Here is a 22,767-nt window from a genome sequence, read left to right on the forward strand (position 1 = left end):
CAATCCCCCGAAGAGAGGCAGAGGAGTCAGAGTCATTGAAAACCAATAATTTATCAAAACGCTGTGTGTTTGCGAGGCAGGGTGTCGCGACAGACAGGGCAGCGGTGGGCGGGGAGCGTGCCTAGATGGTGGGAGCAGCTTGCGGCGAGCAGGCGGTGCGGGCGGGGAGTCTAGACATTCTTGCCGCGCAGGCGCAGCTCGTGGCGCCGCAGGTGGTTGTAGAGCGACTGCACATAGGTGAAGACGCACTTGGGGTCGGGCTTCTTGCCCATGATCATCATGTCCTCCACCTCCACCAGGGGCACGCAGTCCACCAGCATCCTGCGGGGAGGGGGCATGGGGGTGGTTGTCAGCGCCGGCCCCGCCTCTCACGGTGACCCTCTACCTGGAGGTCTTTTCACTGACGAAGCCTGCTGGTCTTCCATAAATTCCACACTCTGGATGGACTAAAGGTGGTGGCGATGGGCAGTCTTCCAGAAAGGCAGGAAGCCCCAAGCTCCATCCATCCAAGCCCGGAGGCACAATTGTGACGAGCAAGGCCAGGCAGGTGGAGGTGGAGATGGAGGGAGAGCTGCCAGGGCAGGGTACTGGTCTCTATCCCTAGCCCTGGGCAGGTCCCAACTCCAGACTCCACCCACTTCTCTGGAGGGCCATCATCTGCTCACCCTTAATGGCACACTCCAGCTGGCACAAGTCTCTCAGTTGGGCCACTGCACCTCAGGGCTGGGTCTTACCTCCAGCAAATCTTCTCTGCAGCCAGGACCTGCCCCAGTGAACCTCTGGACCCCAGATTGTCTGCTAACTCTCTAGCCTGGTGCCTTCTGTTGAGAGCATCCTCCCTCCCCCCCCCCCCCATCACACACACACAGAATCTGTCCTTGTCCAGGGGACAACCCTGCTTTGTCAAATGGCCAGGGAGGTGTGCGGCTGTGTGGGGGTGGGGGAAAGGGGCAGCTCTTTAACCCTTATTTTCCCTCTTGGGTGGAGCAGGGGAGGCAGATGAGGGTCCCAGTCAATACAGATGGGACCATCGACATCATGCTCAGCAGGACTACCCTTCTGTCTATCTTCCAGAGGGCTAGATGTACTTTACAGATAGGGAAACTGAGTCACAAAGCAGAGGGATCATTTGTTTCAAGCCTCACAGCTTATTATGTCCAGGGCTGAGCCTGATGGGCCCCAGGCCTCCAGCCCTGGGTGTTGGCACCTGCCTGGAGCCCCCTCTTTCCTACTATAGGAACTCTTTCCCCACTCTGGGGTGAGTGAGCTACTAAGCAACTGACAATTCCAGAGCTCTCAAGCTTGATTTCGCTCCCTGGTTCCATTTCCCCTGCTTTCCCAGAGCAAGAACTCTTCTGCCTTGTTCCCTCTCATCTTCCACACCTGGCATATAGTAAACACTCAGTGTTGTATGGTGTGTTTCCTTTGGAAGGGAAGGCATAAAGGGCAGGAATTGCTCCTGTTCCTAAGACACCTAATGACCCAGAACTACCTCCCATATTGACCTGCCTTCAAGGTCAAACCTGGGACCATGGTAGGGCTGGGGCATACTCCCAGCTCATTGGACTCCTTCAGGAAAGAAGCCTGAGAGAAAGGAGACCTCTGTTTCAGTCCAGGATCTATCCCTGACCAGCTGTCAATGCTAGATACATTCCTTCCCTGTTCTGTGACTCAGTTCCCCATCTTTATGACAATGGTATAGTTATTCTTTGCCTCATTTGAGACCTTGGAAGCTCTTAAGATGGCCGAGGGGTTCCTGACTCTGTTGCTGATGTGCTATGTGCCCTTGGGGTCATCCCTGCCTGCCTGGGCTTGTTTTCCCAGCTGTACTATGGTGGTGAGGCAGCCTCTCTCTGCAGCTTCTTCCAGCTGTGGATAACTCCCCAGGGATCCCAGCCTCCCTCCCCCAATGTGGAACTCCCTCCCAACCCTGGTGTCTTCCCTGGAAACCTTATAAAGCCATTGTTTACTCTGGGGCTCACGGCTCAGGGATCCAGCTGTCCCAGTGACAGGCCAAACAACCATGCAATTCGAGCAACAGCACAGCTGAGTCACACTTTCCAACTGGATCAGGGCCGGGTTGGGCCCTCTCCCTCCAGGCCAGCCTGCTGGGCAGCAGCTCCTAAGTCCATATATGACCTGGAGATAGCACTAAGCCCATCCTCCCCTCACCTGCACAGCTTCTCTGAGTATATGTGTGCACATGTGGGCTGCTCCCTACAATGGCTCCAGGCCCTGAGGGGCATCTGAGTGCATCTCTAGCTTTGTCTCTGACTCACGTTACTTAGATCAATCCCCTTGCTCCCTCTGGGACTCTGTTTTTTCTTCTCTACAAAATCGGTGGGAAAAGTAATAGGGCAATGAAAAGAGTCACTAAGTGTGGGAGTCTAGAGTTCCAATTTCTAGCCCTAGCTCTGACCTAACCCCTCTAGGACACGGAGCCTACCTCTCCTCCTCTGAGCTGCTTGTCTGGAATGGGCAGTTAGCTCAAGATCTGAATTCTATACTGTGGCCCTGAGGTGAGGTGACTAGACAGGAAACACTACAGCTGGCTTGAGGATCCAGGACCCCAACCAGAAACATCTTCCTGTTAAACTAGCCTTGCTCCTGAGCTTCCATGCTCCATTACGGAGCAAGGCACCACCAATTTCTCAGTGCCTGAACTTGAGGCCTGGGAGGTTTCCTTGACCCTCTTTCTCTCTCCTCAACTGGATTCATCAGGAAGCCTCTCCTTTTACTTCTTATTAAGCTTCTCAAGCTATCTAGTCCACCCCCTTGCTTCCCATCCCTCATCCAAAGATTGTTCTAGAATGCTAACCAGACTAAGTACATCCCTCCTCTGTTTGGAAACCTTTCATGATTCTTGTTATCCTCAGGAGGAAGTTCAAACCCCTGACTGAGGCCCTTGCCTCCTCCTCACACACAGATTAAACTTCTTTCCATTCCTGGGGGTGCCAAGCTCTCCATATCTCAACCCCCAGCCCTGGGCACAAGCTCATCCCTCTGCCTGGGACTCCCTCTCCCTCCTTTAGCCTGAACTTTGTCATTCAGTTGCAAGCTTAGTTTGCACTTTTGTCCTGGACCTAAAGGCTGGGTCAGGTGCCTTCCTTAAGGTCCCCCCTGGGCTTCCTTCATCTCAGTCCTGCTCACCTGGGTCATCATTTAAGAGAATGGCCTTGCCAATTAGGCTCCTTCTGGCTCTCCTCCTGCTTCCCCCACCCACCTCCCAGGCCTCTTTCTGTGTCCCGCTGAGCAGATTCTGACAAGTGAGGCATCATTTCTCACCGTGGGGCCCCAAGCAGGGGTTAGGACTTTTTGGTTTTTACCAGCCCCTTCTGGACCAGACAGCGGTAGAACTCCTGGATGTACGTGTACACGCACTTCCAGTCAGGCTCTCGAAGCCGCACCATGTCCTCTGTATCCAGGAGCTGCGGGCAGTCCGCATGGGTCCTGGGGAGGGTAGGGGACCGGGAAGGGGCAGGGAGGTGGGGCCCGGGCGGGGAAGAGGAGGGGAAGAGGCAGAGAAGAGAGAGGGGAGGAGAACAGAGAGACACACACATACACACACACAGAGACATGAGTTCAGTTACGTTCTCAGTGCTGCAGTCTGCCAGCCTCCCGCATGCCCCCTCCCCATTGTGGACGTGCCGCTCACTACCCATCACTAATGGTGTGCAATGCAGACAAGGGTGGGGGGCCAGACCAGTCACAGGTGCAGAGAACTCTTGGGGCAAGCGGGAACGCGGGGTGGGGGGCAATGGCATTGGCGCCCAGGTTGGAAAGGAGGGCTGTGCCCCAGGGAGGGGAGGTGAGGGAGGCGTGAGAGGAGGTGGAGGGAGGAAGGAGAGGAAGAAATCTGGGAGGACCAGGAAGAGAATGACAGAAAAGAAAGACAGATGAAGAGGGTGCTGAGGGTGAGGTGAGCAGACGGGGCAATGATTCCAAAGTGGAGGGCTTGCTGATGTCCTATATAAGCCTCTGGCGACACCTATATAGGCTGGGCGGGCACGGTGCCCGGGCCAGGAGCCTCCTTTTGGAATCTCCAGCCGGGATCCCGTGGGAGCAGGAAGCTCTGGTGATAGTGGGAGGAGAGCAGGACAGAGAAAGGGAGAGAGAGAGGGAGAGGGGTACAGAGAGAGGATGGAGGGGATATGGACAGGGCCACCTGGTGGGCCTTGGCCTGGGCTGTAGGCGGGCCTGTGGCTCCTTCGTTCCGGCAGGCACCTGGCACACTCAGCATCAGGTGGGTAGGATGGAGGAGGACAGGGGCTTTCTGGGGAAGGGGGTTTCAGCCACTGTCTGACAGTGCAGCTGGCCAGCTCCAGGGGGCCTCGGGCAGCTGGGCCTGACCCAGATGCCCAGCCCCAGATGTCCAGCTGACACCAGCAGGGCTGGGGACCTCACTTACTCGGCAGATGAGAAGGCCACCTCGAAATTCTGTCGTCGGTTCTGTGGGCTAAGCTGCCCATAGTCAAAGGCCTCGGGGAAGAAGTTGTGCACCAGGGCACAGAAGGCCATCCCATCACTCCAACTCGAGGAGAAGTTCTGGATGTCCACGTGCTATTGGTGGTGGGAAGACTGGTCAGTTCCTCTATGCCTTCTGCCCTCCAGCATTTTGACATTTCAGGGCAACTGGGCTAAGAGAAGCCCGGTAGCTCGCCCAGGGTTGCACGGCAGGTGAGCAATAGGAACATGAGCCTCCTGCAACTTAGTCTGTCAACTCCTAAGTCTGCTACTTACAGGGATGGAACAACCAAGAGGCCCAGCACCACCTAGCTAAGGCCATGGCCATACCCCCATCGCTCCTTCCCTTACTTATGGAAATTTACTCAGTGTCCCCCAGATCAGTGAAGAGGGGACACCAAGGGTGGGGTCTGGCTGTGAACTATGCCCACCATCCAAGGGGCCCTCATTAGGCCCTGCCACATAATCACTTATTCTGGAATCTAGGGCATGTTATGTCCTCTTTGAGCCTGTTTCCTCATCCCATTAGAGGGCTTCCCATCTTTCCTGCCATGCATAGTGGCTGTGAAGGGTGCATGGGGATGAGAAAGAGTTCTGCCAAGAGGGAGGTGTGGAGTTGCAGTCTGGGGGGACCACCGGCTGTCTGGCCTCATAAGAGCTCACCTCGTAGCCACGCGTCTTGGCTCGGCACCAATCTAGTAACATTTGCTTTATGCTGTTGGCATTGGGGACTCCAAAGCTGGTGGAGCGCTGCACAGTTTGGCGGGGTCCGCCAGGGCTGCTGTAGGGAGTGTTATGGGAAGCCAAGTCACAACACTATAGGTTGGCCCACCCAGTGAACCTCTCCCCAGCTTTCCCTGACCTTCAGGTGCCGCTACCCACCACAGCTCCAGCTGTGCCCTTTCTATTTCTGGCCCTGCTCCGCCTGCTGCAGCTTACCCCACAGTGCCCTCCTTTTCTAGCTTCTCAATCATGGCCTTGCGTGCTTGAGAGGCTGAGGTCTTGGGCAGGCTCTGTGACTTCATCAGCTCTTTCTTCTTCTCTGCCTGGCATTTCTCCAGTGCTGCCAGGCTGCCAGCTCGCGGGCTGGCCTCGTCCTCACGGTCGAAGATACTGGAGGATGGGGAGGCAACTGTTAGACTGTTCCTGAAGCTCAAACCCCGCTCACCAAGGGAGGGGTCTTGTCATACTCCGCGGCCTTGCGGTATCTCCTCTAGCAATGCCAGCCAGCAAGGGAGGCTTCCTCGTCATACCCATTTTACAGAGGAGTACAGTGAGGCTTAAATGAAAAGAAGATGGGAGCCAAGCTCTTTTCAACAGACTTGACTCCTGAGAAGTTCTCTGAGAAAGCTCATTGTATTATCAAGTTATAGGTGAGTTCATCTTTTGGATACTATGAACTAATAATGATCAGCATAATAATAGCAATGGTAATAAAAATATTAGCTCATGTCTATTCTTTTCCTCTGTGCCATTTAAAACTTCACGAGAGGATGAAGAGATCCTTATCCACACTAACAATGGGGAAACTGAGGCCTCTGTCTCAGATTTCAGATGGCACAGGGAGAGCACAGGAACTTTATTGCAGGTCTCTCTCAGAGTCCTTGGACCCCTCTGGTTCCCAGCCTGAATTCTGATCCTATCCCTGCTTTCTACTAGCCCTGACATCTCTGTAACATAGAGGGGTGTACCCCTCCCTCATGGGTCCAAGGTATAAAGGTGCTCTGTGAAGTGGGATGTGGTCTGCAGACATTGGGAAGTGGTAGTGCCACCAGGCAGCTCAGTGTGGCAGATAAGCCTCTTTAAGTGTTCGATACGACCGTTGCCACTCGGAGCTGTGAGACCCAGAATCTCTGGCCTTCCTCATGGTATGGTTGAGGATTAGGTGAGAACTCTGGCTGTATGCCGATTACCTCCCAGCACCTCAGTCTAAACCTCTCTGTAGAATGGGTGTGCAGTGAGGTCCCCTGTGGCACTGATTACTCTGTGGTCTGGGGGTGGGTACCTGTGCTCACCTGCCCATCTTCTTGGACGATGAGGAGGAGAAGGTCTTGGTTTGCACCATGGTGCTGCCACCACCATCTGCAAGAAAGGGGAAGAGGAGCAGGGTGAAGGCCTGGGCTGGACATCAGGAAAGAGGGTGGAGGCTATGGGAGGGATGGTGGTAGCCACACGCAGAGAACAGAATGTGACAACTGGACAGAGAGATATACAGATGAAAGTATGGAGAGAGAGTTCGAGGAAGAGCCTGAGGAGGCAGGCAGGCAGGTAGGCACAGGGCGACGCCAGGCAGCCTTACTCTCGGAGCGCCTCACGAAACTCGATTCCACAGTAGTGGTGCGGGCCGTCCGTGTGCCATCATCTGGAGGAGCAGATGAGAGGAAGGGCGTGAGAGGCATGAGGGCCAGTGTGGTGGACGTGTCCCCACCCTGAGCCTGCTTAGTTCCTTACTGGAGTGGACGAGCCGCTCAGTCTTGGTGACAGTGCTGACAGCTGAGCCGTCGGCTGCCCGCTGGCTGTGCCTTGTGGTGGTCTCGGTGGCCATGTTGCCACGGCCCTCTCCTGGCCGGGCCCGTGCCTCTTGAAGCCGCCGTTCCCGTTCCTTGTCCCGCTGGTCTGGGCAGGGGATGCCCCATGCATGCCCGGAAGGGCCACCCATTACCCACACAGCACATATGCATGGGCGCACAGGGCACACAAGATGGGGTTGAGGGCAACTTGTTAGACATACTCAAGACACAGGGTAGAAGGGCCTCTAGGAGTAGCTGGGGATGAGGTGATAACCATAACTTGGCAGGGAGTCAGGGGTGGTGGTGATGGGCTCAAGAAGAAACTAGAGAATCTGGAATAGCTGAACTCAAAGTGGGAGTATTTGGATTCAAAAAGGGAGTTTCTAAGGAAATGGGTAGCCGAGTGGAGGGGGTATTTAGACGTAGGGAGAGAGTAGTCAAGTCTAGGGAAAGAGAAGCTGGGTGAGGGTAGTGGTTGAGTCGGCCTTAGAGGGGAGAAGAGCAGCTAGAAGAAATATCTAGATCTGGGGAGAGATAAATTGGAAGTACCTGAAAAGCAGTTTGATCCAGGGAAAGAGTAGTTGGGAAAGAAGATAGCAAAAGGGATAGCTGAGCCTAAAGGAGGTGGGTGGAGACAGAGGCTGGGCGCCCATCTGTGGGCTCTGGAGGAAGCAGCTAGATTTAGATAGGGAGTAACTGTGAGTATCTGGAGGAGCAAATGAATCTAGAATCTGTAAGAGAGAATAGCTAGGTTCACAGAGGAAGTAGCTATGTCCAGGGAAGGAGAAGCTGGGTGGGGCAGAGACTAAGGTGATCATCAATGGACCTCAAAGACAGAGAAGCAGCTGGAAGAATGAGTATCTGAATTCAGGAAAGGAGTAGTCGACAGGACTTGGAGAAGCAATTGGATCCAAGGAGGAGTAGCTGGGAGAGAGAGTAACTCGGTCTAGGAAGGAGAAGAGAAGCTGGTTGGGAAACAGTAACTTGGGTGGCTAGGGGAGAGAAGCAGCTAGGGAAGGGAACAGCTGGATCCAGGGAGAAGGAGGCAAGGGAATAGCTGAGTCTAGAGAAGGAGAAGCTGGCTAGGGCAGTAGCTGAGCTGGTAAGTCCGTACATGGACCCCAGAGTGAGGGGAGCAGCGGTGGGATGGAGCAGCTAGATTTAGGGTGGTGCAACTGGCTCTCTCTACCTCTCTTCCTTTGTCTGAGCTCACGTAGTGCAGCCCGAATGAGCTTCCGCTCCTCGAAGTCTGTAGTCTGATCCAGCTGCAGATAGAGCACCTGTTATTGCCTACCTGGTGTCTGCTCATCCGACCCTGACAACCCCCTGCACACTAGATCCAGCTATACCATCTTGTCCAGGATGCCCTCATCTTCAATGGCCATCAGCTCCTCGGCACTCAGCGGGCTCCGCCTCTCTGGTGCTTTGTCCACCCGGGTCTGCTCAGCACCATTGGCCACTTCCACTGTTGCAGATGGGGGCTCTGCTAGCTCTGGTTCCATCTGTGGGACGAGAAGAAGGCATGGACTTTAAGCAGGGATCTAAACGAAACCAATCATGCCCCCAGTGGGCAGGGTACCAGATCCTAGGGGTGCTGGCACAGCCTTAAAAATAACCACTAACTAGCCAGACTGACTGCCGAAGGATGGCCATGCGGTGTCAGGCTCAGGGAAGAGGGACTGAGAGCCTTGTTGGTTTCCCATGTACCCAGGATTGTGTTAACACAACGAATAGTGGCAATAATGGTAATTGCTATTCATTAGTAAGCTCTGTATAAACACTGAGGATTTTACTGTTCCTACATAAGAGAATGGAAAACTGAGGCTTAGGGAAGCTGAATAATTTGCCTACAGTCCTATAAGTATGATGCAGCCCTGACTCTGAGCTGAAGCTACCATAACTCCTGAACGTGAGTTTTTTCTATTGCTTCATTTCCAGCCTCCTCCCAGGCAGGCTGTGCTCTGTCCTGCCAGCTCCTAAGGCCTGGGCCTTCCTGGACCACTGCCCAGGCAGCACAAGGCCCTCCTCCAATACACACACCCAGGAGGCTGGGTAAGGACCCATAGGCTCCTGACCAGGTGTCTGACTGGGGCTGCCCAGAGCCAAGTCCTCTCTGAAACTCACTCCTATCCCCTGCATTCCACTGGGAATTACCCTCTAAGGGGCCTCCCCCCCAAGGTTATCTCCTCAGCCACTTGTGGACAAGCCCCCCGCCCAATTATCATGGCCCCTCCCCTCCTGGCAGGGCCTCTCTGTCTGCTGTAAGGGTAAGGAGAGCCGAGGTGGCAGCTGCTTCAGGGAGGCTCAGCCTGGCTGAGGCAGGGGATGGGGGTAGGGATGGGGGCTGGGCCCCAGCCAGGAGCTGCCAGGGCAGCCGCCACGCGTGCCTCAGGGCCAGGAGCCTGGCACCCTCTGGCCTCAGTCTTGGAGTATTAGCACCCCAGTCCCTGTACAGATAGGTAAATTGAGTCTCAGAGATGGTGGTGGCACACCTAAGGTTACTCAGCAGAGGCAGAGCCTGACTCAGAACAAACTCCTCCCCCCAGCCCATAGGGACTTACGAGACTGCTGCTGTGGGCAAGGCCAGCAGAGGAGCGGCGGCGGGTGCTGAAGGCAGGTGGGTGGGCTACGGGGGTCCCAGCATCCTCGGCTGCCTGGAAGAGGGCCTCGGGGTCGGCAGCTGCCAGGAGCAACTCACTAGGCTCCAGCTCAGGCTCAAGGTCGGACACAAGTGGGACCCCCAGCCGCAGGCTCAGCATCTCCACCTGCCTGCCTAGTGCATCCAGCCGCCGGCTCAGTGCTGCTGTCTCCGCCCGCAGCTCTTCAGTTGCCCGGGCCACTGGCTCCATGGTCAAGGCAGCTGCCTCGGCTGCCTGGGTCACTGCTGCTCGGCCTGCCTCAGCCACTGCCCGCAACTCCTCCAGTGCCCGGCCCAGTCGCTCCTCAAGGGCTGCAGCTAGCTCAGACTCAGGCCCCGGTACCCCCGGCATGGTGCTGGTGGGGGCTCTATGGTGGGGTGACGATGGGGACAGTGGTAGGGACTGCTGCCTCTAGCTGGTAGTGTCAGAGTCTTTGCAGCTGGCCTGAGGGCGAAGGCAAGGGCAGTGGGGCTGCCCCTCCCCTGCTGGCCTCCCTGTCAGCCATCCGCCAGCTGGGGCTGCAGCCCAAATAGAAACCTATTCTGGGATCCTTGTGGAGGGGGCTGTGGGGGAGGGGAAGCTTGCCTAAGCAGGCGGACCGCCAGGCCTGGCCCTGGTCCTGCAGAGATCACAGACCCTGCAGCACAGCAAGGTTTGGGAGGATTACTGAGTCCAGGGCCCCATGCCTCATGGGTGGGGAAACTGAGGCAGGGAGCAAGGACTGGGCCTGCCTGGGCCACCATGTGCATTAGCTGTGAAGAGCCAGTCTGCCAGACTCTAGGGCCTGTACTCCTTTGTCCTCATGCCATGTTATTTTATAAAGCCTTGGGGGAAATTGAGGCACAGGGAGGTGGGACATTGAGCAATCTACTGTGATAAGTGTCTCATCCCTGAGATAAATGTCTTCTGGCCTGTCTAGGGTGCCTGGATCCAACCACTGACTTTGAACGAATGCATCATAGGCATGTTATCTGCTTCCTCTTGGTTCTAGATGGGGAAACTGAGGTGAACTGATGCTTTCGGACCAAAAACTCACTGTAACACTTTCTGCTCACCTCAAGGGCCTTAACTACCCCTCCTCACTCTCCTGGCAGAGAGCAGTTAGGTCTTGCTCTGTAGGGGGAAGGGTGCTTTCTTGCCCCCATCCTCTCCCTGTCACCCCTGAGAAGGCCTTAAGCTGGCTTTGGCCATCTCACCTTGGCCAAAGTCCCATTCAGTCCCTGGTGCAGCACAGAGGGCATCACCTGGGCAGCCGGGCAGCCTGCTGGGGATCCCTTCCCTGGCTGAGCTCCCAGCCAGACGATCCCAGACTCGGGAATGAATAATGGAAGGATGCAGTGTATTCAGTTCCCGTGCCACCTGTTAGACTACTGCCTCAGCCCGACTGGTGCCCTGCTGCCTGCTGTCCCCCATCAGTGCTTCTGCCCGGCATACCCTCCCCCACAAGATGTTGACACAGATGCTAATCTCCAATTTTCTAATAGGCCAGGCTGATCTTGGATGAACAGATGATCAGCTCTATACCTCAGGGCTGAGGTCCAGTGTGGGGTAGGAGCAGGGGAGCTGGGGCTACCACAGGAAGAGGGGTACAAGCCCTTACCACTCTCTCTGAGCCTCAGTTTTCCTATCTGTTCATTAGGAATGAGCCAACCACTTTTGGAGGAAAGATCAGAGATCAGCAGGTGGAAAGCTTAAGGCCAACACAGAGTAAGTTTCTGATATGTCTAGTGGCTGATGAGCTAGGGTTTGGCCTTAGGCTCTTCCACCAACTTACTGGCTGAGGACCGTGGGCAGCCACCTCCTCTCTTTGGACCTCAGTTTCCCCATGTATGCAGTGGGGAAGGAGTGGAGGAACCCGGCCAGCTCTACACCCTGGAGCAGTCTATAAGAGGTGGATGGTAAGGTTGGTGGGGTGAGAAGGGGCTCACCTTAATGCTGCAGCCTCCTCGGCCACCAGGGGAGGCATGGCTGAAGCTGGTGATATGAGTGACACTGCCCAGCCGGGCTGGTGTCCCAGGGCCGCTGATATGGGTGATGCTGCTCTTGGCCCCACTGCTGGTGCTAAGGGTTGGGGGTGCCCGCAGCCCCAGCATCAGTTCTGGAAGTGGAGAGAAGCTACTGTCAAGATCAGGTGGGGTGAGGACAGTGCCAGCCAAAGCTGATGATGCCCCTCGCTCCCAACACACCCTTCGGAGACACCCTGAGCTCTGGCCGCAGCACCTGTCTTATGTGCAGAGCTGGGTAGCTACAGGTACTCATCTCCAGAAGTGGGGAGGCCTACCTGCCCTCTGGTTGCCTGTGGGCAGCAGCACCCGGCCTGTGGGGGCCTGGCCACGGCCATCCTTGATCTCGATGGTAAATGTGGTCTTCATATTGGCCCCAGGCTCGGCAGTGCCGACAGCCACGGGCAGCAGGGCACTGGGCTCCTCTGAGCCGGCTTCGCGCCCCCCTGCTCCGTTTTCAAGGGGCCTGGCAGCCAAGCCCCGCCCCCTGGGGCCCTCCTCCCGGGGGCAGCTCTGAAGCTGGGCCAGGGGCCGGGCTGTTCTTTGCTGCTCCTTGCTGAACTGGGAGGAGGTATTACTGGGGCCCCGTGAGGAGGAGCGGCTGGAGGAGGAGGCAGGGGTGGTGCTGACTTGAGAGGGGCCCAAGAGCCTTGCAGGGGTCGAGGGACCAAGGGCTGCCCGGGGTGGGCCATCCTGGAGCCCAGCAGCCATAGGAGAATCAGATGTGAACTTGCGCATGCGGTCCCGGACGGAGCAGGCCCGCTGGAAAGGGGAAGGTCCACTGGCAAGGGGGTTGGGCTCTAGAAGGGACAGGAAGGCTGTCAGTGGCTAGGTGGGAAAGGGACTGCCCAGAGCCTGGGGTAGTGGAAATAGGCAATACCTTGGTTCTGGGCCGGCTGGCGGGGGCTGAGCACGGACAGAGAGCGTTGGCAGGGACGGTGTCCAGCTAGGTCTGGCAGTATGGGGAGGTGGTAGCAGCCATGTGGGGGAAGAGAAAGGAGAATGGTCCTTTCATGTCCTCTCCTCCACACTTCCTCAGCCTTTAACCCCTTCCTGCACCCCAACCTCCTTAGCCTCCCCAGCCCATCCTATACTTCCCATAACACCTGGCGTCCCCACTTAGTTGCACCTCTTACGGGCCCCTCTTTTCCCTCCTGCACTGACCCCAGGATGACTTGGACACTCCTGGGGGCTGGCACTAGGCTTGGGCTGGAGGAAGGGTGCCCATATCCTCCCTGCCAGTGGAGATGCGGGACACCCCCCCTGTCTAGCACTGCCCACAGCTCCAGCTGGGAGATGGGCGCACTCCCTTATTGGGGAAAAGAATGTGCCTGAGGCCTGTTGCCTTTCAAGGCTGCGGGGAGGCCTCTGGCCATAGTTGGGGGTGGCGGGGGGGACACCTCAGGGGCAGTGGGAGGAGTGTCAGGGACTGCCTGGACCTGAGCAGGCTAGAGCTCTCTAGGCACAAGATCCCATTTTCCAGGAAAGGAAAAGGAGGCCGGGGGAAGGGAAGGTAGATGCCTGTAGCTACCCTTGCTGGGACTCTCACCTGCTCTCTTTGTGTTGGAGGGACCTCTGGTGGGGTCTTGGGCAGCAGGGGGCTCTATGGGGCCAGGCAGGAGCTGCAGGGGAGACATGGTATGGGCAGGGCCTGACTCCCAGACCAAGGAGCTCATCTGCTTGGTATCACCCCCCATCATCCAGACTCACCTTGTGTACCTCTGGCCCCTCAGTGCTAGAGGATGATGGAGGCTCTTGGGGCTCAGGGCTGGCTGCCCTGGGCGGACTGGGGGGTGGCTTAGGGCTGCCCAGAGCCTCGGAAGCAGGGCACTGGGCCTTGGCAGACTCCAGTGGAGGCTCAGGAGAAGCAGTGGTGGGTGAACTGTTAGGTGAGGCAGGCGAGCTGGATGTGCCCTCAGGTGGGGCCTGCAGCAGGAACGTCACTGTGGTTACATCCCGACTGGTGACCTCAGGGGTTGGGGTTGGCTCTGGGACCTCTGTCTGCTGCTCTTGTCTCTCTGGCTCCAGCACCTGTGGGGTACTGAGGATTTGGCCAAGGCTCCCCAGGCTGGCAGGTGCTCAGGGCAGGGCATGCAAAGCAGAGAGCCTGGGCATGGCTTCCCGTGGGCACACCTGTACAAGCATGGGCACTGGCGTGCCATGAGTAGTCTCTGAGGCTCACTTCCTAACCTTTTGGTACCACCTAGTCAAGGCCAGTTCAGAGAGGACCAGATCCTAATGCCAGAGGCTGGGGACAGCAGGGGACCTGCTGGGGACTCCCAGACTTAATAGATCCCTAGAGGAGAGGACACTGATCCTTGCAAGGAGAGTGGGTATCCTGCCGGGGACTCAGCGGCCTCTGCTGGCTGCTTAGGGGACCTGCACAGCCTGACCTTTCACCTACATTCCTAGGAGAACAGTCTACTTACTCTATGAACAGTGTTCGGCAAGTCAGCTGGGCCTGACGTACAGGCTCCGTAAGCCAAGATAAGGATGTGGGCTCTCTGGAGGGTGAGAGGCAGCTGCAAGATGAGTTTTAGCTGGGGAGGTACCAGGGTCAGATTTGCATTTCAGGGAGATCCCCATTCGCTGAGTGGAGACTTGACAATGGTGTGGAGATGGAAGGTAGGCATGGAGGTGGGGAGGCCAGCAGGGACCTCAACAAGGGTGGTGATGGGAGAGGGACAGGAACCTGGGTGCAGTATAGACAGGCTGGCTTTGAGGGGAAGGCTTTGGTATAGATACCTCTGATGTGGGGGACGTCTGACCAGAGGTTGCTTGGGAGAGTGGGCAGGGGCCTGCGATAGAGCCCAAGTATCCCCCAAATACAGCTGGAGAGGCCCTTCTGAGTAAAGTACCAGTCTAATAAAAACAGGCACTCTGTGCTGCTGACATCCATGGGCAGAGGACACTGGGCCATTCTTTCACCTTGTCCACACCTCTTACCTCATACCGTTCCAGCCTGTGTGCTGCCCGCCCCTTGCTGTCCTCTCTTGAGCCACTGTTGGGATGCCCACTGCACAACTTTCCAGCCAAGGTGGCAGCTGAAAGGGAAGGGAAAAGTGCCAGGTGAGTGGCTGGGAGGTGCTATGGGCAACATGGGCAGGGATGGGGCCAGGGCAGAGCACATACCCTCAATCTCCTGGGCCCGTACACGGCGGATGGCGGCCCGGATCAGCTTGCGTTCCTCATACTCACCAGCACCACGCAGCTGTGGGTGAGAGACAGGCCACGGGTATTGGGCTGTGGAGTCTAGGTCTTCACCTGCCCTACCCCCATCCCCTGCCCTGGCGTGGGCCTCACCAGTGAGGTCAGTTCCTCCACATCACTCATGGACTCCAGCTGCCCCGCCAGCCGTGCCAGAGCAGCCCGCTGCTCGGCCTCCCGTTGCTGTGAGCTGCAGGGACATTATACCTATAATCCCCACTGCCATGGCCAGGTCACAGATGTGGGCTGAGGGCAGGGGCCAGGAAAGGGTACCCAGAACCTTAGCATGGGGGCATGTACCTGTGCGCACCCTCTGGCTACACACTGGTACATGCATGCCCATGGATGTCAGCACTAACACCACACTCTCAGACATGCTGTCCACACGGGTGTGGCCAGGACACCACGACTGGCATGTGGTCTGTGCCCGCAAACATCTCTGTGCATTCCAAATGCGTGCCTGTACTGCCATTTGCACACCCAAGTGGGCAGCAGACACACCTGTGCTTGTTCCTGCCTGCACAAAGTGAGCTGAACCCTGGCAATACTCTCCTCACCGGCATGTCCACCCCTCTGCCGTGCACTCACTGCAGCCAGTTCTCCTTGTTGTCCTGCCGCTCAGCGCGGAAGCGCTTGGATGCCAGGGTCTCCTCCTCCCGCTCCAGCTCCTGCCGCTGCAACTCCCGGATGGCGGAGCGAATGCGTCGCCGCTCTGCCAGATCTGCTGTGACCTCCAACTGTGGGGTAGGTGGGTTGGTCATTTTGGCTGCCGGCAGCAGAGGGCGGGCACCAGCTGCCCACAGCTCAGCCTGTGGCACAATGAATGGTCTGTCTCCACTCCCCCTGCCCTCAGCCCATCATGTGCCTGCTCGCCCACCCACCCAGAGTCTCAGGGGGAGACCCAGCTCATGCCGACAGGGCTTCTGGATAGTCCACTGTGGTTCACAGAGTGGGCAGCCACCAAGTGCCAACCTGTGCCAGGTGCCAAATGCCAAGCCAGGCACTCCTTCCTTTGATTTGGCTCCTGCCTCTCTGAGCCCTTTATCAAATCTCTGAAAGCCAGGGACTCATGGGAGGAGGAGGAGAAGGGAGGCCATCCTATGGACTTCTAACAGTGTCCCTGGGGAGGGAAGGGTGATTCGGGCAGCTAGAGTCCACCCTGTGAGCAAGGGAGACTCCCATGGTCTAGTCCCAAAGCACCACAGCCCTGCTGGGGGTTGGCAGCCTTACACATATTGGATATATGGGGAAACTGAGGCCAGGGCAGGTGCTCAGGAGTGCTAGCTCCCCTCCTGGTTGGGGGTTATCGTTTCCCTTGCACTGGCCCAGCCCTAGCCACTATCAAAAGGGTGAAGGGCCCAGGGCCCAGGGTGGGAGGGCTAATCCCCCAGATGGATAAGGTGGCTACACTAAGGTTCGCCATGGGTATTTACGGGGGACAAGTGCTCCCACAGACTTCTTAGCCCCTTGGGGTGGCTGATTTAACCAGGTCAAGGAAAGAAAACCTTCTTTGGGCTGAATCAGCCAATCTTGTTGCTTCCCCTACACCTCCATCCCCCGGCACCTCTGTGGCTCATGGGAGAGAGGACTACTCCAGGGATCCCAGGAAAATAATGGCAGAGATAAGCCTCCGGTGTGGGTCTGAGCCCCACCCCCCAAATCATTTAGGGGTAGTGCCCCTTCCTTGTTAGCCTCCTCCCCTTCATTCCTTCCTGCTCTGTGGGGGAGCCAGGTAGGGGGTGAGGGATAGGTTTCAACAGGGAGTGTGGGCTGGCCCAAATCCACCATGAGTTCACTTGTTCTAGTCTGAAGAGAGTAGGGAGGGCCCTGGGGGACAGAGTGTTTTCAGGTCCCTTCAGGGTCCACATTTTTGGGGGCCTATGGGAAGGTCTAGTCTAGACCTGGCTGGGTGGTCAGAAGCATGTCTTTAACCTCCCTGTGTCTTGGTTTGCTCATTTGCCAGATTGGGACAATGACCCCCACCTCAGGTCAGTGGGTAGGGATGGGGCCAGTGACTTAGGTGTTATCCCTTGGCCCCACTACATAGCTGTGACTGCAGTAAGCATCACTCTCCTATTTATTCCAGCTACTCAGGAGGAGGGACAGAGAGGCAAGGGCAAATGAGTACAAGATATGGAGGCACCAGTAACATTTATTGAGAATCTGTATGCCAGATCCTGTGCTAAGCTTCCCACTTGTCCTAACGTCACAGGAACTCTGTGACTTTAATACTCCCATTTGACAGATAAGAAAATAGGCTCAGGGAAGAGAAGGGATTTGCTCATGGTCAAATGACCCAAGCCTAGATTTGAACCAGGTCTCTCTGATTCCAGGGTCTGCACTGGGCCGAGGATAGCTCTGTTGCTGGGGTCTGTCTACACTGGTGGGTACCTCAAGAACTTTGGCACTGTGGTGGGTACCCCATCTAGCCTGGACAAGAAATACCTATAAAAGGCGTAAGGGGGGCCTAATATAGCCGAGGCAGGGAGAATGAGGCTCACTTTCCCACCTCCTAGTCCTAGCCTTGCCTTAGGCCCAGAGCCCTCTGTGATACACTAGGAGATAGGGGGCCTAGAGGACAGCTAGCCCAGCCCTCCCTGTGCAGAGGTAAAGAGGCTCAGACATGTAGTAACTAGCTCTTTGTCTTCTGGGTCACCTTTTCCAATGCCCTGAGCTTGAGAGATGGGGTCTTTATCCCTGAAAAAAGCCTAATGTGGGAACTTGGCCACCTCGCAACCCATGGGAGTCTAAGTACCCCCATCTGAAAAATGGGAGCCACTGATTCTCCCCAAAGTAGGTGGGGCGGGGCTGGGGGATGGAGAATCTCATTCCACTGGTCACCCTCCACCATGACCCTTCTCTTGGGCATGGAGGCAAAGATCGCCCACAGGGTCCCTGCTGTGTATCCTGTGTTCCCTGCCCTATCAGGTCCCATCGCTATGTGTGGAGGGGGCTGTGGGAGGGAGGGAAGGAAGTACAAAGAGCCATTGTCCACCAGGGGGAAGGGGAAAGGGATGGGGCGGTTTCCGAAACTGACCAGTGAAATTCTCTCGGGAGGAAAGAGGGTGCTTCCGCCTCTTAAGGGCCTGGCCTCCGGTTACTTTCTGTTCTTGTTGCTGGGGGCATCTGACAGGCACTGGCATCTCTCTGGGCCTCAGTCTCCCCACCAACAAAACGCTAAGTCTCAGCTCCTCCAGTTAAGTATAGGAGACCGGCTGACAGTGGAGCGAGGCCTCGCCAGGGGGCGCCGAAGGCCCGCAGGCTCTGGAACCGCCGACCCTTCCAAGGCCTCGCAGAGGCAGCTCCACGCTAGGCGCCAGTGAGGGGCTGGGGGTGCCAGACCAGAAGCCCTGGGCTACATCCTGCTTTAAAAGCCCGGGCTACAGAGAGCAAACCGAGGTTCATAGAACTGAAGCAGCTTTTGAAGGTCGCCCAGCTAGAGAGTGTCAGAATTTGAACCCTAATTTGAACCCGGAAAAGAGGCGACGAGGCACGCGGTGTGCATGTCCGCAGGTGCCCCATCCCACACTGCCCCCACCGGTCCTCAGGAATGTGCGAGAGCCGAGGCCGGAAGCGGCTACCCGGATCCCCGAATCGGCGCGATGGTGGGGCGCGGACCAGCTTTCCCTTATAAGGCCCAGCCCCAACAGGGAGGAGCCTGGCTTGGGACGCCCCCCGTTTCTGCCACGAGGCCGGCCGGCACGCAGGACAAGATTCTTGGCAGTGCCTGGGTCAAGTAATGGCCGAGACCAGGTGGTGGAGGAGCCGGGCCAGGATGGGAAGGACCTCGTGCAGTTTATATGGTCCCGGGGCGAGAGGCGGGGTCTTTTTAATCCTTTCCCAGGGAGCGGGGTGGGGGTGGGCAGACTACAACTACGGCTCAGGCTTCTCTGAAAACCCTCTCCTATTGCCCAAATTCTTCCTTGGGTTGGGAGTGATGGCTGGAGAACTGTGAGCCTCAGAGGGAACCCTAGAGATGGGCATGCATGGGGACCTGGCTTTCTCTCTGGAATACTCTGCTTCTGTTACCCGTTAGGATTTTGACTTACTGAGCAGAGGTCGAGCTGACCTTAGAAACCCAACCCATCCCCTCCAGGCTGCACATGGCCAGTTATGGCGGAGGCAGACACTCAGAGAGTCTAAGGTGCTGGTCTAAGGACATACAGGCCAGGTGCCTCGGTGGTAGGTTATGGCAGTGGCTGGGCACTGCCCAGTGACTGGGCTGGGCTGGGCTGGTTGGCTCCAGCTCCTGCTTCTGGAGGAATGGTGAGGGGGTGGGGTGTTTCACTTGCTTTCTCCTAGGGAAGGTAAATTTTTAATTCCTTCCCCTGGACAAGGGTCAGGAGCTAGAGCTCTGGTCCTTCATCTAGTTCAGCTGCTCCCTGCCCTTGCCTGTCCTGTGGTGTTGCCCCTAGCTGCTTTGTACATGGGAGGGAGGTGGGGGGGGGGGCTAAATGTTAGATAGGGCACTCAAGAAGAAGCTGGGGAAAGGGTACAGATTGTGCTTGTCCTTCCACCTCAAGATCTGGGTCCATGCCTCATTCCATCTCCATGCCAACTCTAGGACCTAGATATTAGGTTTACACACATCCCCCCTCCCATTTTACAGGTAAAGAAACAGGCTCAGAATGGAAAACAGACTATAAGTCACAGAGTTTATGAGGGCTCTTCTGGCCCTGACTTACTCAGGACTCTTGGTTCTCCATGGCCCCCTTTGGGGTTTGTTTGGATCCTGGCACACGCTCCTTAGCTGGGGGCCCTTGGGCAGGTGATTTCACCTATCTGAGGCACAGTGTCCTTCTGGCTCTCGGAGGTGCTGTGATCATTTTGTGAGATGGTGTGCCCAGCACCCAGTCTTCACCATTCTGTGCCTAGTATTATTTAATCATTAGGCCAGCCTCCAGGGGTGGGTACTGCCCAGCCTGTTGCTTGGGAGAGGCACATCTAGTCTCCCCACACCTGCAGCTGCACATGGGTGAGATTTTAGCAGTTACTGTTTAAACAGGTGGTGGCAGTGGGGGGTTGGGAGGGATCAGAATTCCGTACCCGGAATGGACAGGCATATGCCACTGGGGCCTCTGCATCAGCCATGCAGAACAGGCCTAGCCCTGTTGCCCTAAGCCTTCCTCCTGCACCCTCCCCCATTACCTCTTCTTGTCAGCTGAGAGGTGGCCTAGAAGACCCTGCCTCTCTGGCCTGGCTTGCCTGTCATTACAGTGGGGGTGATGGGGCTACTTACCAGCTTCCGCAGGGCTCCCTCGTCCAGACCAGCTAAGGCCTCGTCCGCCATCTCCCTGGCCCCTAGCTCCGTTGGTCCCCTCCTGGTGAGATCCCCAGTGCTCGTGGCACCTAACACCAGCTCAAGGAATTCTGCAGGGGACAGACATGAGTCAGGCCTGCCAAGGCCTCTAGAAACCCCTGGCACTTGGGCTCTGTGCCTCAGTTTCCCCCTCTAACCCATGGTCATTCATTGATGTTCCATCTTTGCTACCTGTGATGTGGTTGCCCTCTACTCTAGGGTAATGTACTGAAATACAAACCAAGAGTCCTTGGTTCTAGCCCAGACCATTCAACTGCAAGACTGCTGTGTGGCCTAAATTGGGCCCTTGCCCTGTCTAAGCCTCAAATAGGGAGGGTAGGAACCTGGATTGAGAAGCTGGGCCCCAGCAAGGCCCACCCAAGCTGTGCTCACCACCAGGGGGTGCCCATCAGATTCCACAGCTTCTTGCCCCACCCACCTATACTGGAGGGCCAGCCCAGCCCCACCCACCCTGAAAGCTCAGCCTTTAGCTTTAGGCTGAGCCCATATCAAAGTCCTTGCAGCCACTGCCACTCTTGTTCCCCCAGGTGATGTATGTCTTGGAGGTTAATACCCCGTCTTCCAATTCTTGAGAACAGCCCTCTGTACACATCCCTCTCCACTCCTCCCCTTTCTGCCTTCCCCTTGATGCCAACTGCCCTGACCCCATGAAGCAAGGTGTCCAGGAACCCAGCTCCTTTTGCCAATTCACACATTGAGAATTCAATTCCCGAGCTAGAAGGGTCTTCAGAAGCTGACCCATCCAACCTGTGGACTTAGGCAAACAGGGTTGGAGAGGATCAGAGATATGTCATAGGGGGAAGGAGGATCCCAAAGACCCAGAAGGCAGAGATGGATTTAATAAAAATCTTAGCCACCTCTGGCTTCTGAAGTCCCCTATAAAATTACCCCCCCCCCAGGGGCTCAGGAGAGTCCCTCTTGCCCCATTAGTACCCATCAAAATGGCCCCCTTAAACCTGGCCCAGCCTCTCAGTGCAGCTCTTTCCTTCCTTCTGCAGCTCTCATGTCCTTGAATTCGAGGGCCCACAGCCTGACATGCCATAAGTGTTCAATTACTATATGGTGACTGAAATGCCCCAGGATTACCCCGTTCTTGTTGATTCATCCCTCAGTCATCCCTTCCCCCTCCCCAGAACAATCACTTGTTGAGTCACCCGGTCTGGTGAATGGGTCTGGGGGAATCCTAATTCAAACAGTTGGGTTTCATTGGACCCTGCCTGTCGAAGTTGCTGCTTGCTTTTCCCATCCCTGTAGTCCCAGTTGTTAACTTCCCAACCTCCCTCTGTAGGGTTTCTTGCTTCTGATCTACCTGCGTTGGGGAAACACCCCCAAGAGTGTAACTCAACAATCACCCAACTTAGGTTCTGTGGACACTGAGTTTCTCCATGTCTTCTGAGGGGCAAGGGTCCCTAATCCATAATCTAAAACCTCCAGCGGACGGTAAGAAGTTTCTTTTCCCCCATTCCCGCCGCTGCCCGACTCCATCTCCTGGCTCCCTGTCACAGTCTTGGTTTCCCCGAGATTGTGGGAGGCCTCAGGAGGAATATGGGAACTTCCCCAGGGTATCTGCCCCAACATACTAGAACCCCTGGGGGTTGTGGAGCCTCCAGGTCTCAGAACCTTATCTCATGGTTTAGAGCCCTGGTGGATGAGTGGGGGCTCCCAGGTCTAGGAGTCCCAGAATCCTTGCCAAGATATCCGGGTTCCACTCCCGGACCCGTCTAGGGTTCTGGTGCCGCCCGGAGGCCCACACACCCACCTCTCAGTCTGGCCCGCCGTCGCGCGTGGCCTCAGGTTAGGTCGCTTGGAATCCGACAGGACTACGAACGGTCAGGCAGAAGGTGCGGTGACCGGGATACCAGACTGTCTCAGCAACCGTCCCCGGGATTCTGGAAGCACCGCCCGTCCAGCCGCGCCAGCAGCTCCACCGACCCCTCCCCTCACCGCCACGCCAGCCAATCCCCGGGAGGGTCCCACCCACTCTCGTGCCCCATTGGGAAAATTCAATTTGACGGCCTCGCCCCTCGCGGACCTGGGTTGTAGGGGATTGTAGTCCTGGGACTACTGCTTCAGTGTCCTTGGCTGTTCGGGTGGCGTCGGCAGGAGGACGCAGATTTGCACCAAAGTCCAGGAGAGCGTCCAAAGCCGGGGTAAGTGGCCCGGGATCGTCGGAGTCTTGGAGTCTTCCGGATAGCCCCTCTCCGCCCTCCTCTTTGTTCGTGAGACCGTGTCCCCTCCCCCGACTCCGCCCCCTCATCGCCTCTGGCGGGTTTGGCGGCCGTTCCCAGGCTGCTTTCGGGCACACCTGGTCTGTGCCACCTCAGGGCAGAGACTACGTGCCGGGCAGTACCTTGACCCTATGTTGGAGCATCTCAGGGACCATCTCAGATGGAGCTGCATCAGTCACCCGACACACGTTCCTCAGCCGACACACCTTTGCGCAAACATTGCCCTCATCTATCATGCTTCTCCCTTCCAAGACCCTCAGGGCCAGCCTCTTGGAGAGCCGGAGTCCTAAAATGGGAATACAGAGTCCAGACTTACTGGAGAAAGACACTCCATCTTTCCTGCTTGAGGGCGGGAGCTTCCCATAGGTCTCCATGGAGACCAAAGGGAGTTGGAAC

At 56.7% G+C, this 22,767-nt stretch overlaps 1 protein-coding gene and 1 long non-coding RNA gene across 10 annotated transcripts in view; one reads left to right on the top strand and one right to left on the bottom strand.

Annotated features, from left to right (window-relative positions):
• Nucleotides 1–32: 32 nt before the first annotated feature.
• Nucleotides 33–22,314, bottom strand: SMTN (smoothelin). Of its 6 annotated transcripts, none has more exons than XM_016165236.2 (21): nucleotides 21,903–22,046; nucleotides 20,063–20,193; nucleotides 15,412–15,560; nucleotides 14,920–15,013; nucleotides 14,749–14,827; nucleotides 14,563–14,660; nucleotides 13,327–13,647; nucleotides 13,166–13,238; nucleotides 12,497–12,568; nucleotides 11,895–12,416; nucleotides 11,542–11,711; nucleotides 8,324–8,476; nucleotides 8,164–8,239; nucleotides 6,916–7,080; nucleotides 6,764–6,826; nucleotides 6,480–6,546; nucleotides 5,404–5,577; nucleotides 5,128–5,245; nucleotides 4,409–4,560; nucleotides 3,286–3,450; nucleotides 33–321 (listed from the first exon to the last, which is right to left on the bottom strand). In XM_016165236.2, exons 2-20 carry the CDS (start codon nucleotides 20,111–20,113, stop codon nucleotides 3,306–3,308), a joined length of 2,742 nt encoding a protein of 913 aa, XP_016020722.2. In that variant the 5' UTR covers nucleotides 20,114–20,193; nucleotides 21,903–22,046; the 3' UTR covers nucleotides 33–321; nucleotides 3,286–3,305. The 6 variants fall into 6 exon arrangements, with proteins under 6 accessions (XP_016020722.2, XP_016020747.2, XP_036076542.1 ...); XM_036220649.1 differs by lacking the exon at nucleotides 21,903–22,046 and adding an exon at nucleotides 22,176–22,314 and having other exon boundaries at nucleotides 36–321; XM_036220650.1 differs by having other exon boundaries at nucleotides 36–321; nucleotides 5,128–5,242; nucleotides 21,903–22,039.
• Nucleotides 22,182–22,767, top strand: part of LOC107520979 — a 32,178-nt gene continuing 31,592 nt past the window's right edge. For all 4 annotated transcript variants that reach the window (XR_004950834.1, XR_004950835.1, XR_004950833.1 and 1 more), the window contains exon 1: nucleotides 22,182–22,293. This is a non-coding gene — a long non-coding RNA (uncharacterized LOC107520979). The remainder of the gene's footprint in view (nucleotides 22,294–22,767) is intronic.

The sequence above is a fragment of the Rousettus aegyptiacus genome, unplaced genomic scaffold (assembly GCF_014176215.1).
Source record: "Rousettus aegyptiacus isolate mRouAeg1 unplaced genomic scaffold, mRouAeg1.p scaffold_m13_p_5, whole genome shotgun sequence".
In the NCBI taxonomy this organism is placed as follows: domain Eukaryota; kingdom Metazoa; phylum Chordata; class Mammalia; order Chiroptera; family Pteropodidae; genus Rousettus; species Rousettus aegyptiacus.

Excerpts from the sequence above, each read along its gene's own strand:
- SMTN (XM_016165261.2), bottom strand. The coding sequence starts at position 20,113 with ATGGCGGACGAGGCCTTAGCTGGTCTGGACGAGGGAGCCCTGCGGAAG. Across the intron at positions 12,417-12,496 it reads CCAGCCGGCCCAGAACCAAG|AGCCCAACCCCCTTGCCAGT; the intron begins GTATTGCCTATT and ends TGTCCCTTCTAG. Across the intron at positions 11,712-11,894 it reads CACAGGCAACCAGAGGGCAG|AACTGATGCTGGGGCTGCGG; the intron begins GTAGGCCTCCCC and ends CTCCACTTCCAG.